At 49.8% G+C, this 18,225-nt stretch overlaps 1 protein-coding gene across 2 annotated transcripts in view; it reads right to left on the bottom strand.

Annotated features, from left to right (window-relative positions):
• The window catches only part of LOC142840952 (X-linked lymphocyte-regulated protein 5C-like), a 49,952-nt gene extending 32,190 nt beyond the window's left edge, over positions 1-17,762 (bottom strand). The window contains exons 1-6 of one of the 2 annotated variants that reach the window (XM_075957624.1): positions 17,657-17,762; positions 17,086-17,155; positions 16,172-16,206; positions 14,939-15,056; positions 14,082-14,181; positions 12,674-12,772 (exon numbers count right to left, since the gene is read on the bottom strand). In XM_075957624.1, coding sequence (XP_075813739.1) covers positions 12,674-12,772; positions 14,082-14,181; positions 14,939-15,056; positions 16,172-16,206; positions 17,086-17,155; positions 17,657-17,762 — 528 coding nt within the window. Of the gene's footprint in view, positions 1-12,673; positions 12,773-14,081; positions 14,182-14,938; positions 15,057-16,171; positions 16,207-17,085; positions 17,156-17,656 lie in introns of those variants that run through there. The other variant, XR_012908989.1, reaches the window with a different exon arrangement.
• Between the last annotated feature and the right edge of the window lie 463 nt (positions 17,763-18,225).

Below are 18,225 nucleotides of genomic sequence, written 5' to 3'. Positions count from 1 at the left end.
GTCCTCATCCACGTTTACCTCCTCCTTAAATGCCTTCCAGCTTCTCTCTCCCAGACAACACAAGGTACAACTCTCTCGGGTAAGGTGCCATCGCACCAACACGGCCATTCTGTCAAGAGCACGTGTGACAATCATTGCCAAACAGCGACGAGGCAGCCATTTATGTAGGTTGCCAAGCTATCCTTTCAGGGCCTGAAAGGATAAAGCTGGCACCAACGCGGTGAGGTGTCACCCGAGGACAAAGAGACAGGGCTGGCTGAGCACCAGTCCTTGGGGCTTCGCGTCAAACAGTAATAGCCAGAACCTTTCCTGTCCCACGAAAGAGCCAGCACGTACCCACGGCACACTCACGGGCCCAGCTCACATTCACTCAGGATGGCTGCAGGCACCTACCTGTGTGCCTCGCGTGTCTGTCTAGTGATCCCACGTCTCCACTCTGTGAGTATCTTTCGCTAATGTATCTGTAACCAGGAAAGAATGGCTTGTCCCCATTGTCATGGCAACCACAGTGTCATAGGAAAAACGTTCTCTCCTAGTAAGAGGCCAGTTATCTGTAGAAATCAGGAAGGAGGCTGCCTGACTGTTCACTTACATCTCTGTCACCTAGTTCCCCCACCATCCCCTGCAGCTGCACGCATGAAACAGAGTAAGCATGCACACAACGACAGAAGACCATGCTGCCTGCCATTCCAGGGTGCAGGGGCCTTGGTGCTGGGCTTTGACAAGGGGCCGGGACAAGGCAAGACAAGAGCTGACAGGCTCCGTTCTACCTTCTACTATAATAAGATCAGGCAGGGGCCGGGTCTGAGAAGGACACCTTTTCACCTGACAGAATTTGGAAGGCAGGCACTTTGTCTCTCCAGCTGGAAATAAGTGTTCTAGGTCACTTTGCAACAAATATGGAGGACCGTGAACCTCCAGGAAATCAGGTGGCAGCATCATTCCCCCCACCCCTGTCCTCACAAAAAAAATTACATGGTGAATCTCAAGCAGAAAGGAGAGAGAACCCACTTCAAATAGCAGGAAGCTTTGGAAACCTCAAAGCCATGCACAGTGACATATTTCCTGCAGCAGTGCAACACCCCAAAACAAACCCAAACAGCAGCCATCTAGGAGAAAAGAAGTATTCAATATCCCCAGGCGGTGGAGGCTATCCCATTTAAATCAACACACCACACACACTCACACACACACACCACACATCACACACCACACTCATACAAAGACACTCTCACACAGACACCAAACAATACACACACACTCACACACACCACACAAACACACTCATACACAGACACACTCTCACACAGACACCAAACAATACACACACACACCACACACACCACACACACACACTCATACACAGACACACTCTCACACAGACTCCAAACAATACACACACACACACAAACACACACACCACACAAACACACTCATACACAGACACACTCTCACGCAGACACCAAACAATACACACACACACCACACAAACACACTCATACACAGACACACTCTCACACAGACACCAAACAATACACACACACACACCACACAAACACACTCATACACAGACACACTCTCACACAGACACCAAACAATACACACACACACACACACACACACACCACACAAACACAGACCTCTTATACCTGTTTCAGGTAATGGCAGAATAGAGGACAAAGTTAAGTTTAGGGGAAAAAATTAGGACCAGGGCATTGAAGGGGGTGTTTCTGTTTTTTCCTGGAACTCACAAGAATTCTTAGGGTTTGTGAAAAAAGAAGTTTCAGACATACACATTGTATAAACAGTAGCATATTTATGTCAGAATGGCTGTGACAGATATTATTGCACAATGAAAAGTGTTAAGACGATGGAAGACAGCGTGTGAGAGAAATTTGATAACTTGTGTTTATAACCTGTGTTTATAAAAGCTCACACCTCTATAACCTGCAGGTCTTGTATTTGTAGTTTACTGAAATTTGTTTGGTGAGGTTGTCCTTTTAAACTGACAAAACCTCTCAGCTGTCAAACTGCATCAGAGATCTTTGAGAAGGATGAAATTTTACTTGAATTACTGATTAAAAAACGCACATATGCACAAACACACAGGGAGAGATAGATAGATAGATAGAGAGAGAGAGAGAGAGAGAGAGAGAGAGAGAGAGAGAGAGAGAGAGAGAGAGAGGAGACAGAGAGCTGGACTAAAATACAAACAAGTAAAGTAATATGTGGTATTTTGTTTGGATTGCTTTTCGAGACAGGATTTCTCTGTGTATCTTTGGTGCCTGTCGTGGAACTAGCTCTTGTAGACCAGGCTGGCCTCGAATTCACTGAGCTCTGCCTCCCAAGTGCTGGAATTAAAGGCATGGCTTCAAATGTGATATTAGAAACAGACATATCACTTGTGCGAATCAAAACCTTGAAGACAGATAATTACATCTAATTTTCAAAGATCCCACTGTTAGTAAATAACAGCATCCACACCACAGGTGCTATGTTCTCAATATTGCCAATTAATGTGAAGTAGAGAGTTGGTAATCTAATAAATACTATTTGACACTGTTTGAGAACAAGGCAGTAAACACACTCTCTTGTCTGCCAAGCGATACCTCCCTCGCCTTGAACTTCTTTGGTTGAAACAATTTTCTCAAATTCCTGATATCTCCTAGAATGTCCCTTCAAATTCTTCAAATAAATTCTGTATTTTCTTCCTGCAAAGAAATCACCTTTTTACTTCGATGTACATAAAAGGCCATTCTTGTAGTGAGTGGAAGAAGTGGGGGTGCCACACAGCCTACATACAATTCACATTTCCAGAACAGGTGTTGAGTTTTCTAGATTTATGTGTTCAGAGGAAGGGCAGGTGTGGGTGCCCCTGTGCCGACCTAGGAGGCAGAAGTGAGGTGTCCTCCTCTCTCCATGGCCACCTTATTCCTGTCAGACAGGCTCTATGACAGGACCCGTACTTTGTTGGAGGCATGAGATTTTCATTCCTTACCACATTGAACATCTGATCTACTGCAGGATGCTGCTTTGAGATCCTTAAGCTCAATGCACCCAAGTACATCCACGTGGTGCATGCGCCTTAGTTGCTGCATTTACTTACCTACTTACTATCTCGGTTTATTCTGTTAGTCTGGCAATCAGCAAGGACCCGCAATATCCCCCGGGTTCTGCCATGCCTCAGCCCTCACTTCTGGGCTTAAAAACTGGGCGTGGCCACGCATGGCTTTATCTGTGGGTGCTGAGGGCCTGAACTCAGGCTCCTGTGTTTGCACCTTAAGCACTCTTCCACTGAGCCCTCTCTCCAGCCAGACTTTTCTAAATTTATTTCATGAAAACATGGAGCGTATCACCTGGCCTCTTGCCATTCTGTTCCAGAGGAAGTACCGTCCTCACCACTGACATTAATTCCTCACCACTGACATCAATGACTTCTCTTCCTGGTGTATTAAAACGAAAGAGGAAAAATATTTTTGAAACAAAGTGTGCTGTTCTCATCATCTCCACGGAAAGCAGTGTCATTATAGTGTTTCTAGATTCCATAGCCAGCATCTGTTCCTTACACTTTTTCAATAGTCATCCGTGAAATCATGAACACACACACATACATGTCACATATACATCACAGAGACACAGACATACAGACACACACATACATATTACATATACATCACACACAGAGACACAGACATACAGACACACAGACACACACATACATATCACATATACATCACACACAGAGACACAGACATACAGACACACACATACATGTCACATATACATCACACACAGAGACACAGACATACAGACACACACATACATATCACATATACATCACACACAGAGACACAGACATACACATACATATCACATATACATCACACACAGAGACACAGACATACAGACACACACATACATATCACATTTACATCACACACAGAGACACAGACACACACATACATATCACATATACATCACACACAGAGACACAGACACACACAGACACCACACAGACACACACATATCACATATACATCACACACAGAGACACAGACACACATACATATCACATATACATCACACACAGAGACACAGACATACAGACACACACATACATATCACATATACATCACACACAGACAGAGACACACACACACACGTACACACACACACACACACACCACTTTAGGCTTGACTCTCAGACCAGTTGGTCCAGGCACCTCTACAGGCCTTCCAGAGAGTCACTGTGACCCATGTGCTCCCGGAGAGGCATGTTGACTAGGCATGTGGCAGGTTTCCTGTGTGGCAGAAATTTCAGGTGGGGGAACCTAAAGGCCCCAAGAAGCTTGAACAAGAGTTATTAGCATCTGAAACCTCCTGCTATTCCAATAAAAGTTCACGCACATAATCCACTCAGTGCTCCACCCACCAAGAGATTTTAGGATGTCCCCCGGGGTGGACACAGCCTTACAGGGCCCTTCTGTTTTTGTTGTTGTTGTTGTTTGATTTTTTTTAACCTTGGGTGATGAAATCTGGGGTCTTGGTGTCATGCAATGTGATATGCATGAGCCTTGGATGCGTGCCAGCACTGTCAGGAACTTTCCCACCCACCAAGCGATTTTAGGATGTCCCCTGTGGTGGACACAGCCATATGGCAGTCCATCTTGTTTCTTCAAACCTGGAATGATTGAATCGGGGTTCCGGGTGTCATCTGACCTGAGAATCAGACCTGCCTGGGATGCGTTTCAGAACTCTCAGGGGCTTTCCCACCCACCAAAAGACTTTAGGATGTTACCCAGGTGGACAGAGCCCTACAAGGGCCTATCTGGCTTGTTGTTTTTATTGTTTCTGGTTTTGTTTTTTACCTGGGGTGACTGCATCTGGGTTCTTGGTGTCATCCCACGTGGGATTCGGATCCAGCCTCGGATGTGCGCCAGCACTCTCACGGGCTGTCTTCTCCCCGCTTGACATGGCTAGAATCTTCTTGGGCTAGACAGGACTCCGGTCACTACAGATACCAGGAGGAATTACAGGATGGCAATGGGAACAGGGACTTGGACTCCACAGGATGTGGCCAGATGCCCTGGCACTTGTACTGCAGCAAGGAGAGGGCAAGAGGATGTCACCACAGTTCAGTTCTGCACCATATCTCTATCTGAACGTGGAGCTCTCAGACCCACTACCTCTCAAGATTGCTCCTCTGCTGCGTTCCCGACCCTTGGGTAGGAAAATCCTGGGCACTGCCGGTGTAGGAGGGTCATCTGTCTATGTGTTACTTTCATTGGTTAATAAAGAAACTGCCTTGGCCTTTTGATAGGCCAGCCCTTAGGTGGGTGGAGTAGACAGAACAGAATGCTGGGAGAAAGAAAGCAGAGTCAGGCAGATGCCATGAAGCTCCGGCCCGAGATGGACGTAGGTTAGAATCTTCCCTGTAAGCCTCCACCTCGTGGTGATACACAGATTATTAGAAATGGGTTAATCAAGAAGTGAGATTTAGCCAATAAGAGGCTGGAAGTAATGGGACAGGCCGTGTTTAAATGAATACGATTTGTGTGTTGTTATTTCGGGTGTAAAGCTAGCCGTGCGGGAGCCGTGCGGGACGAAAAGCAGGCCAGCTTGCCTCATCACTACACACTGCCTCCCGCCTGTAAAACAAGGCACCAAATGCCCGTGTCTGGTTGGCAACGCCAACGCATTGAGGACCTACTCAGTCACCTGGGCCACGTCTCCCAGCTCATAAGGTGTCCCACTCAGCCTGCCCAATCCCTGTAGCCCTCTTGACCCCTCCCCAACCTTGCACTCTGGGGCCTTGCTCAGTCCCATTTAGAAGCAAAGCTCCTGAGATCACCCCACAGGTTTCCCTCGGTCCTGCCTCTTTGAGATCCCACTGTCCTGGTGCATGAGCTAAGTAAGGTTCCTCTCAGATCCCTATCACAACTGGGGATACTCATAACAGAGTTACTCAATGGCAAATCATCCATGCAGGTATTCTCCCACCCTGGGAGCCTCCTTCTCCTCAGCGAGTGGTCGTGCCTATCTAGGCCCCACCTCCCAATGCACATCTCTCTGACGGACTGCAAAGGCATACACGCCCAGGATTAAGTGGCCTGAAGTGGCACTTGTGAGATCTGGATGCAGAAGTTGCCCAGACGTCGGATGCAGAAGGGGCCCAGTCCTGCCCCACCCCCTGCAGACAGGCATTTCTGTCGAGGCAAGGCCCTTGGGTGCATGTCAGTGGCCCCAGATGTCCCTTGAGGACTCCAGCTGGACACAAGAAGGAAAACATGGACGGTCACTACTTCCCCTTCTGTACCTCACTGCAACACCCAGCTCTCTTCAAACCTGCCACCCTCAGAACCCCTTCCTCTACTGCCTTCAGCGTCCTATTTCATTACCAGGCAAAAGTGGGTCTTTCAAACTTCACCTCACAGATAAACCTTGGCCCTTCCTCCTCAAGATCCTGCTCTCCTCCCCCAAAGGGCTGTGCATCCCTGCTCACCTGGGCTCGCGATCTAGTCTGCTATTTACCCTGTCCACTCACCTCGGTGACCACACTTGAGAAGGCCCCTCTGAGAGGCTCCTTTCCTGCCCCCGTCAGACAGAGGCCCAACCTCTGGCACTCCCGAGGCTGCCTGCAGGCCCTCGCACAGGTGTGACGCTGTCCATCAGTCACCCATTCCCAACTCGGGCCCTACAGTTGCCTATGTGCTTGATTAAAGGGCCCAGAGTTCCCTTTCAGACCGGTGAGCCTGTCAAACTCTTGCCAGTGGAAGCATCGCAGGACGACCCAGTTGTCCCGTCAGGACCCACAGACCCCAGGAAGGAAAGGAACACAAAACGGCAGACTTGGAGAGTCCCTACTGCCTCTCTCAGGCCCCTGACCCTGCCCCACCCAGTGTTCTAGGGCTCAGTTACCTTCATCTCCTCTTTTCATTCTCGCCTCTGGCGCCTCTTGCAGCCTGAAGTGGAAGTAAGGCTCCCGAAGTCACCTCACAGGCCACCCTGAGTCCTCTCGCTCTGTGGTCCCTCTGTCCTGCGTCAAGAGCTTTCGTCTTCCTGATCCCTTAAACCACCCAAGGAGCACTGGCACGGTACCCCAAAACCCCCAAAACAAAGAAACAAAAAACCCCCACCACTCACCTACAAGCCTCAGCTCTGCTAGACAGCCTCCCTCCACTCAGAGGTTGGCCACGTTTAGTTTGGCCCCACCTCCCAATATAATACTCTCTGATTGGCTGGCCTGATACCCCTTGGCGCATGTGCAGAGGCGGGCCAACATGATGTGCATGCGCCAAGGGGTTCAGCATGCCTAGCTCGACCAGTCACGCCCTCACCTTGAGGCATGGCCCATGGCCTCATTTCATTGGGCCCTGGTCACACAGTTAAGCCCATCTTCCTGTGTATATGTCTGTCTCTGATTGGATGCCACTGGAAGGGGCATATATGTGCCATGGGGGCCAGTGGGTCCGATGGGCTGCTCTCGGGACATGAAACATAGGCACTTACACGGAGAGGTCAGGCGAGACTCCAGGGCTGGGCTGACCTATCAGTCAGAGCCAGGCGTTTACCCTGGGGCACAGCAGTTGAGCAACCTGAGAGGTCCACTGTGCTTTTCTCTCCAAATGGCGCTCTGGTTGCTGATGGCCCGTGGCTGTATCTCAGAGGTCTCAGGTGTTCATCCTGTCCCCGAATAGTACACAGGGGCCAGCTGTTGGATACCGCACGTCCCTCCTCTAACACCCTGTCCGGCTAAGACCTCCCAGGCCCTCTATTTCTCGAACCTCTCCTCTGACACTCCAGAGGTGTCTAGTCCAGTTCGAGGCTAAGGCCAGACTCAGGCACATCACATCACAGGCCCTCTTGAGCAAGCCTCCCCGGGATCCCCACCATCCAACCCCAGGGGCTGTGGTTCAAGCATTACTTGCCTAAAACCTCACCAGAAGATGCCCTTTCACCCAGTTATTCACTAGGTGATCCTAACCCAACCACACCTTCGAGAGCTTCCTTCCCTTCAGAAACCAGCCACAGATAGTTAGTCCCAGCCTTTCTGATGGACATGCACCCCTTTTTGGCTGGAAGGGCGTGCTCACATGCGAGGCAGGCACAGCATGGTCTGATGAGTACGGTGGCCTATCCAGGCGTGCATGCATGCCTGACGGATGGCCATCAGGCACGTCTCACGATGCACACTCTGCTCCCCAAGGGCTGTAGAGGAAGGTAGTCTCTGATTGCCACGGCTGGAGCCTCACCGTGGAGTCCCTTAATGGTCAGTCACCTTCACCACCCTGATCCAACAGAGTAATCTCAGATAGTTTTTTCTCTTTTTATAGACATGAGGGTCTCATGCAGATAAAGGCCACCTTCCAGAGGATACAGTTAGGTTTGCTGACATAGCACCCATGCGTGGGACCGAACCTTTGTAGTAGGAGGGGGCCGCTAGTTCTTCCTGCCTGCCCGGTAGGCTTAGACCCAAAACAATCACACAGAAACTGTATTAGTTAAATCACTGCTTGGCCCATTAGCTTTAGCTTCTCATTGGCTGACTCTTACATCTCAATTTAACCCATTTGTATTAATCTGTGTATTGCCACGTGGCTGTGGCTTACCGGGTAAAGTTCCCAGCTTCTGTCTCTGGTGGTGGCTCCATGGCATCTTTTTGACTCCACCCTTCTTTCTCCCAGCATTCAGTTCAGTTTTCCCCACCTAGCTAAGTTCTGCCCTTCCATAGGTCCAAAGCAGTTTCTTTATTCATTAATGGTAATCACAGCACACAGAGGGGACTCCCACACCAGCCCTTCAGGTCTTCTCTCAGGCTGTCTTAGTTACGGCTTCTATTGCTGTGATACAATCCATAACCAAGGCAACAACAGAGAGGAAAGAGTTTATTAGGGGCTTATGCTTCCAGAGTGGTAGGGTCCATAATGGCAGGGAAAGCAGGTGGCACACAGGGCACCTCCCGCTGGAAGCTGGAGCTGAGGGTTCCCATCTCAAACTGCACCCAGGAAGTCAAGTGAAAAAGGAGGCTTTTGAAACCTGAAGGCCACCCCCACACACACACACCCCAGCGACATACTTCCTTCCCTCAGCAAGGCCTCATCTCCTTAGCCTCTCCAAACAGCCACCAGCCACCATTGGATTTCAGAGAGGAAGGAAACTAAAGGCAGGAAGGAGACCACAGTCTGGCATCAACAGGTAAGCCTGACTCTGTTTAACCCAAGGACAGGGACTCTCCACCGGATCTATCAATCCCTGCTAAGTCACAATGTAAAGAACCTGGTCTGGGTGACCAGTTTGGGGACGACAATCTATTTCCTCTACCCCTCTGCCGGCCAGCCAACATTGAAAGTAGGCCATTCAACAGAGCAAAATGTTACCCACATACGCTACTTCACAGTCACGCTAGCTATTGTTGTTCGCGGTGTCCTGCACGTCCTGCCAGTGTGCAAGGGTTAAATGCAAAGGAGCAGAGCAAGTCACTCCCATGTTGTTGGTTATGTTAGTTCCGGGTCTGGGAAGATAGGGAAATATCCCACAAAGGAAGCGAACGAGAATAATCACAAGACAAATTAAGACGACCAGACTCTCAAGGCTTCCTGGAATTCCAGGGGAAGACTATCCTTCCTCCAAGGTGGGAGTTGTCCAAAGACACTCCAAGTCTAAGGTATAAATTCCACTGGTGGCTCCCTATCCTCTCCCTCCCCAATTCCGTCCAGAAGCTTCTGAAAGCGAACAGTCAGACCTCAGGTAGAATCTCTCAGGGGTCCCTCCTGGACCCCTAACCCAGTCTAGGGATCGAGACAAAAGGGTGCGATATTCAATAAGCGTATCATTACACAAATGAAGTATGGACATACGTATGTCCTCGGTTGGCCGGTTCCTATCTGTCCTTGGGGTATGTAGATGAAGCATACTTTGGACATATTTTTAATTGGCCAGTTCTAGGCTATCCTTGAGGCAATGCTCTCCCATATGCTACTGTCTCCTACTAGATGGCCCTTGTCACATATGAAATGTTTTAGCCCAGCCTAAACAGCGTGGTGGAAAGCAATTAGATCAGTCTGACCGGTTTTTCATTTCTCTCATACCCGCAAAACCTCAGCACAGCATCCCCCAATATCCGATCACCCACCTAGCCATTATCACCCCAGTGCCTTTCTCCTCAGAAAGAGGACATATGGAACCAGTCCCTCTCCTCCCCAAGATTGCATCTCTATGATTGGCTGGGAGAGGGTGTTCCAGCAGGTGGGGCCTAGCACATGCCCACGTGAGTGGCGGGCTTAGCAGGCATAAAGGTGAGCACGGCAGGCTCATGCGTGAGCCCTGCCCGAGAGATGCCTCAGAGGCGTGCCTGTATGAGGCAGACCAGGAGAATGTGTGCTCACGAGGGAGGCTGTCCAGCACATAGACGCATGCATGAAGCAGGGACCAACAGGGCCCATGTATTAGATTCGAGGAGGCTTTCCAGGGCGTGTCCCCCCATAAGGGCCCTTATCGTGAGGCTTGATTCATGGCTGCAATGCCTTCAGCTGCATTAGGGCTATGGTAGTATAAGGGGATGCACCTCCATAGTCTCAGATATTTCAATTCTTGTTCCCGAGTTGGTGTTGCTTTTGGGGAGGCTCAGGAAGGGTGGCCTTGTGGGCAGAGGTGTGTCACTGGAGGTGGGCTTTGAGAGTGTAAAGCAGTGGTTCTCAACCTTCCTAATGCTGCAACCCTTTAATACAGTCCCTCGTGTTGTGGTGACCCCAACCAAAACGTCGTTTTCATTGCTACTGCATAACTCTAATTTTGCTACTGTTATGAACAGAAATGGAAATATCTGCATTTTCCGATGGCCTCGGGAGACCCCTGTGAGAGGATCATTTGACACCCCACCCCCGAGGGTCTGCAGCCCTCAGGTTGCAATCCACGCGTTTAAGGACTCTCAAAAGGTGCCATGTCGAGTTTGCTCTCTCTAGTCCTGGCACCAGCGTGAATGGCTGAAGGGACTCTGGCTAGCTTGAAATTGGTGTGCATGGCTCTGGCAGGCTTTGCCCTTCTCTCCCATTCCCTCTGCCTTGCTGAAGACTGTTAGATGACATTCCTAAAGCTAGCCACCAAGGTCCATTCACTCATGTGGTCACTTCCTCTTCCTGAGGTTGACTACCAAAGTCCAGCAATCAGAAGCTCCCTTTGCTTCACCTAATGAACATGGCCAATTAAACTTAAAACCCTCATCCTAACACACGCATAGGAGAGAATCCGGTATAAGTCAGGGTTGTCTAGGTGAATAGAACCAATAGAGAAATGTACACACACAGACACAGACATACACACAGACACACACACAGACACACACACACATTCACGGGGTGGCTGGAATTCTTTGAATGCCTTACCCAATTGGGTGCTGGATTGTCCACAAATGGCCTTCTGCATGCCAGACAGTGGGATAATTCAGTATCAGCTAAACTGACAAGCTGGAAGCCTCGGCTCAAGGAGAACAAATGATGTAGCCGCAATCCAGGCCTGGAAGCTCCCTGGACTGTAGCTGCTGTGCATCTCCATTAGATGGCTGGAGGCTCTGGAGTCTTGTGGCCATGAGTGATGGTGACGGTACTACATGCTCTAGCTCAGGAAGGATGGAGCTAGGCTGCCCTGGCAGGCTTTCTCTTCTTTAATTCTGCCTGGGCTCCCAGACTACTGCATGGAAAATCCACACCCAGGGAGAGACCTTCCCGTTACTCTCCTGGAAATCCGTCCTCTCTGACAATGGTTCTAGAACAGACACACCAGAAGTGTGCTTCCCTAATCTTACCCTAGGCGTCTGTCAGTCCAGCCACGCTGACAACATAGACCAACAAAGACACGCTGCCTTATAGTTAGAGGAGACATTGATAAGCTCAAGGAAGTATCCTGGGTGGCCATCAACACAATACGGCATGAAGAAAATGCTGTGTCACATACAGCATACAGTATTTAACACATACATGACTTGGCACATTCGCATGACCGACAAACAAAGGAAAGCCTGTTATCCACAGGCAAATGGATGCAACGGGACATCACATAACAGCAAGAGAGCCACGCCAAGTGTCACATGTTCCCTTTTGTCTCATAATGAAACCAACCAAGCAAACAAACATAATGAAACCCAGGGAGCAGAAAGTAGGATAGGCCAGGCTGTGAAGAGGTTTGTGAGATGTAGCATCTGAGAGCAGGGAGAAGGGAGCAGTATGGCGAGGCTGCACACCATCCATGCACGTGTGTACGTGGGACGAAATGGCACCGCAGATGTCATTCATATCTAACACTAATGTTACTGACCATAAAATTAAAGATGGGCAAGGATCATGGCTCAGTGGGTTAGGTTTTCCATGCAAACCTGAGAACCTGAGTTGGTATCACCAGCGCCCACGGAAAATCCAGGCACAGCAACACTCTTAAACCCTAGAGCCAGCATGTCTGGTATGGAGGACAGAGTGCTGGATCCATCCGCAAAGCTCTCTGGCCACCCCGCCTGACAAAATCAGTGAGTTTCACGGTCACTGAGAGACTGTGTCTTAAAAGATAAGGTAAATCTGTAGCCAACTAAGCTTCACAAGCTGAGAAAGGGCCAATCTGTCTTCTCCTTTTATAGACGTGGCATGGCATAGGGGTGTGTTCTGTTGACAAGTGCAATCTACCAGACCTTCAAAAATGTGTCGCGTAAATCTTTAGCGTTTCCAATCATGGTTTCGTGATCCCCTATAGCTTTCTGTAAAATCTTCATCTGCTTCCAAGTTATAAGCTGAAACGTAGGAGAACAATGACAAAATGTCAGTACAAGGGAACATCCAACCCTGCTGCCAGTCACAGAAATCGCTTCCCCTGATGTTTTGTGTGCTGACATTTCAAGAACGCGTTTGAAGACATGCCCTTCAGTGCCAAAAGCAACATAACAAGACATGACCTGTCACAGAGGGAGATAGTCCGTCTAGCTGGTGCAAAAATACTATAAAATCATTATTCAGTTTGAAATTAACATAAGACCAACCTCATCTGTGGATTCCACCTCACTCACCAAAATTAAGCACAAAACGTTCCTTTGTTTATTCATAAAGTATTTTTAAGACACCGAGGGCACGGACTAGCTTCCAAGGAATCCCTTCTCCCAACCCCCCCCCCCAAAGTTCTTCATCAATCAGTCATTCCCCGGAGTGTGACATCATCCCATCACTGTATTATCGACCTAGTAAGAAGGGCAGGGAAGACGAATAGCAAACATACTGCAGCTCCTGTGGTCAAACATTCCACAGCAACATGTCAAAAACTGCAAGCACTATATACACAAAGTCTAGAAAGGCAGGGATTCTTCACAGCTCTGCTTTCACCCTCCTAGGAAACTGAGGCAGGGAGGTGACTTATTTTCTGAGCTTTCATGAGGAGCAAGCAGCAGGACTATGGATGCATGGCAATCAGTGGGGTCCGGAGAACATGCTCCTCACCGCCAGACTGGAATCTGTCTCCATCTCCCTCAGATTCCAGGCTCTGCTTCCCTACTTTTGGAAGTCAGCATCTTTGGGAGTACCGCCCTGTCCTCCACCAGGATGAAAGACTCCTCAAAGACAGCACTACTCTGTGTCCATGAACACTTAGCTACCTCTGAACGCTAAGCCTGCACCTGCTCTGCCACAGCCACAGGGACTGCTCTCACTCTGCCTCCCTCATCACTGTGTCAGAAGTCTACCTGGGACCGCACCCTCACCCTGTCCTGCACCTTTGGCATCTGCACTGCAGGGATGGTATAGCTTTCCCTCTGAGCACCCAAGCCCATCCCTTCTCCTGCGCTCTCCAAGCAGTGCCTACTCCGCCTCCCTCCTATGCTGGCTCCTAAGCCATGACCACACCACCCCTCCACAGAAAAAGAAGCAAGCTGGAGAGGACGGCCAGTCTCTTGGGGACACAAGCACCACCCTCCCTGTCTCCCTATGCTCATGTCCCATCCTGTCCTGTCGGGTCCCTTTCCGTGGCGATAAGCAGCAGCATCGAAGCATCAAAGCCCTGCCACTTCGGAAACAGACAAGGTGGCTCTATTCCAAGCTAAGAGCGACACTCACAGCGAGGTGATCTTCTTGCTTCCTTGAACTCTCCACATCGTCCAGCCAAGCCTGATGCAGCGACTCAAACATCTGGGAGTGCATGGCGTGAAGCTCTTGCCTGTGAAACACAGTCACAATTACTGAGCGCTGTCACGCTGTGTGAGGCTATGGCAAGGACGCACACACTTCACATTTTGAGACAAGAGCCAGGCGCAAAAGAGAAAGGGGACATGAATTAAACTGTCCCCTGAGAGGCGGAAATATCACTCTCGTCCCAGAAGAACTTGTCTTAATTTGCTACCACCGGTGTCATCACTTTGTGCGTCTTCCCTCTCGCATGCCGAGAATGCTCGGAGGCATACGTTTCCCAAGATTGCATTTCCGGCTTAAAATTAGATTCATCTTCCCTTCCCCTTATGGAGTAACCTAGAGATCCTGAGAGCCCAAGTCCGTGTACTGAAGGCAACATACCCTTCATCTTCTCGGAGTCACATACACAAAGAGTGCACAGAACCATTTCCCCACGCAGGGACGACGATTTACCAAAGAGAGCGCCGATGGCACATCCTAAAAGGTACAGTTTTGAGGACCACAGAGGCCTGGCCTTCCTCACAGGACATTATCTGTATTGTCATCTGAGAAGTGAGGAACTGTTCTCTTACCAGTCCTGCTGCAGCTAACACACCTGAGCGGCATAAACGAGGGGGGCGGTCCTCCAGCTATGGACAGGACTAGCTCACAGAGAAAATGCAGTGCTACCTAGGTCCCATTAGTGACTCCACTCAGCAGTGTCACAATGGCAGGCGGGAGTGACTTTGGAAGGAAGAGCAAAAGCTGTACAGGTTTCCTTTACAGAGGGTCGGTCACAACTTTACCTTGACTTCTGCTGCGCTTTGAAAATACTGTGGAGGTTTGCATTCAGGATTCTGAAAGAGGCATGTATATCCTTTTCAAACTGCTTCCTCTTTGCCAGGAAGGACTGGGTAATGTCCCCTAGTCGACAAAGGAAATGGTATCACTTTAAATCAAATAGCCACAGGAAGAGGCGCTCTTTCATCCCTGACATACCACCTACACGGTAACAGGAAGGAGTATGTACAGATCTGGTGCTCATTTTGTTCTTTGTTCTATTTTTCTTTTCTTAAATTTTAGACAGCCTCTTGTGTAGCCCAGGCTGGTCTCAAACCTGAGAGGTAAGCGAGCAAGACCTCCGGTTCTGGATTCTCCCGCCTCTACCTCCTCTGTGCTAGCAATACAAAAATGGGAGCATCGTGCTTTGACGAGTGACCACCACTGACAAACCGTTTTCTGGAAACCTCAAAAAACAAGGAGTTCATTTGTACCACAAAGAAGGAATGCTGTCTGACATCCTTGCTTGCATAAACTGACTCTATACACCGGCAAAGAATTGAGGATGCCTCTCCTGTAATACTGTTTTAGGGTCACCTACACAAGTAATAAAAAAAGCTGTCTCAGCTTGAGGGGCGTGTGGTACTCTGACTTGGTTACCGTAGACGACAGACCACAAGCTAGTGTGGCATGCGTGATGCTGATGTTCGTTCGCAGGCCATGACACTCTTCTTGCCAGGCCACGGCCTGGCTGGCTTCACCATTCCCTGACAGGCTCACGGGTGTGTATGGCCTAAATGCTGCTCTCCAAGCCCTTCTTGGGCAGGGGTCCCTGGAGGAGGGCAACTTTTGAAAGCCAGAAAAGTGACTTATTTCACAACGTGAAAAACAGCTCAGAAATGCCACATACCATTCGTGCAGTAAGATAAAAGGCAGAGATCAACCTGCTTGCCCATCATCACCAGTGCAATGCAGGAAGCAGGACAGTCTCCCCCCCCTCTCCCCGCCTCGGTGACAGCTGCAACATCCACCTGTTCAGAGCAGCTAGTGAAAAGTTAAGCTAAAGGTAGCCCCTAGATGACAATGGCAATTTACTCTTCCAATAATTAATAATAATGATGATAAAAATTCATCCCCTGAGCGACAGAACTGTTAACAGACTCCTGTTGTCCTGCTGACAGGCGACCACGGTCTCACCACGCTTGAGTTGTAGGGTCGGAAAGAAAGCTCCTGGACTAGCAAGACCTGCTCAAACACACCTTTGAAATCCCGTATCCTCTTCTGAACAGGCTCCCTGTGGAAAATGCACACAAGAAACCTTAACTGAGGACAAACATCCTAACTTCGCTCTGAAGGAAAGGCAGGCGAAGCACGCGATTTCGGAGAGACCAGCGCTCATGTGAGGCAAAGTCGGATTTGCCTCTCCCCGGTCATTGGTCTTATTCCTTTATTCAGGTTTTCACAGTGAACCAAGAGTTCACTGCAGATACATATGGGCACACGGTTAAGGGTTACTTACTGGAGCATGGGTGACTCAAAGTCAGCCATATCCCCAGGAAACCAACCTCAGGCTGGGTGCTGGATGACTCATGAAAACTGCATCCCTGGCCTTCCCAGCCCAACTGCACTGGGCTCCACAAAGAGTCTCCTCTCTGCAAGCAGCGGCTTTGTGTTATGTTGTGACAGCCTAGGGGTTTGTATACTACATGTTGACCGGAGCCCATTGACTGTGCAGCACTGACAGGTTTCATAAAGGTGTGCCCAGCCGTCTTTCGTGAACTACAGCCTTATTCACTCTCCTCCTTCCTCAATCCCCTCCCACTACTTACTCCTCCTCTAGTACCCAGCAGTGTCTCTTCAACCTTCATGCCACGTGACCACACTCCACCTCCAGAGTTGGCCTCCACTCATCAAACCTTCCCCTCTATTGGCCATTGCCTGCCTCTCCCCAGTCTCCCTTCTGAGTTCGGGTGATATCATTTTATGGACCTATTTATAATCTGGGATCCTCAAATGAGAGAAAACAGCTGACTGTCGTCTCTGGTGCTGGCTTATTTCACGAAACACCAAACTCTCCGTTTGTAGCCATCTCCCAGAAAAGGGCAAAAGTTTCTGCACAAAACCACACTGAAACTACCTCCTGGGTCAGGCCAAAGTTGCTTTAAGACATCACCTGGCCTCCTGCACGTTTGATCCTGAGGAACAGCTGCCCATCTCACTGGTATCAGCCGCCGGATTGTTTGCTGCACCGAGAAGAAAGGAAAAACCTTTGTGAATGAAGTGTGCTGATCTCATGGTCCCACGTGGGAAACAGCTTCAGTCTGTGGTCCACAGAGTCCATCGCCGAGGGCAGTTTGAAAGTACTCTTCCAGGAACTCATGACCCACCCCAGTCCCACCCAGGTGAAATTCAACTAGGCCTGAGTCTGGGGACAGCAGGTACTTGTGTTTGTACAAGCCTTGCAAGGAAAACCACCATGGCCCACGGGTTCTTCAGAGGCCTGTTGGCCAAGGCTAACTCCCTTGCACGCCAGCCACGGGGAAGAACATCGGGTGGGGACAGAAACCCAGAGCCTGCTTGAGAATCACTTCTCAGCACGCGAATCCCCCCCACACACACCTGGATCTCCGTGGAAAGACCCGGTGAGTACTAGGCCACCCCGGTGCTCCACCCATCAAGGAGTAGCAGAATGTCCCCCCTCGGTTAGGATCCCCCCCACCCATAAGCCCCATATCAGTTGTTACCGGGGGTGACTCCACCTGGGTTCTGCAAGTCATCTGGTGGGAGATTCTGATCAACCCTAGGGCGCTTGGCACTTCTCTCTATATGTTTCTGCTCCTTGCTTGACATGGCTGGGGCTCTGCGGGGCTGGGGACGACTCCTGAAATGTTGGTGCACACAGACAGTAAAGACACCGAGAAGAATGTCGTGGTCGCAATGAAAACAGGGACCCGGACTGCACAGGCTGTGGCCATGAGTCCTGGCACTCTCCGTGCTACAGCCAAGAGGAGGTAGGAGGAAGACACTGATATCCCGCAACATCCAATCACATTCTGTCCCAATTTTCTGTCTGGATGCAGAGCTCTCCACAGCCCTGTAGCCCTCAGTCTCGGCCCTTTCTGCTGACTTCTTGCCCCCAGGATAGGACTGCTTGGGCTGGCCCCCAAACCAAGTGGCCATTAACCCAGACACCAGCCCACTGACGGCCAGTGGGGTTCACTGGAGCCAAGTCCCTGCACTTCACGCTCGAGTCCTGCTGAACACTCAGCTGAAATCCCTACCCACTCTGAGTCTGCATGTCTCAGAAGCAACA

Source organism: Microtus pennsylvanicus, chromosome X (genome assembly GCF_037038515.1).
Source record: "Microtus pennsylvanicus isolate mMicPen1 chromosome X, mMicPen1.hap1, whole genome shotgun sequence".
NCBI lineage: Eukaryota > Metazoa > Chordata > Mammalia > Rodentia > Cricetidae > Microtus > Microtus pennsylvanicus.
Note: the sequence above shows the minus strand (reverse complement) of the source record. Positions and strands in the feature narration are given on the sequence as shown.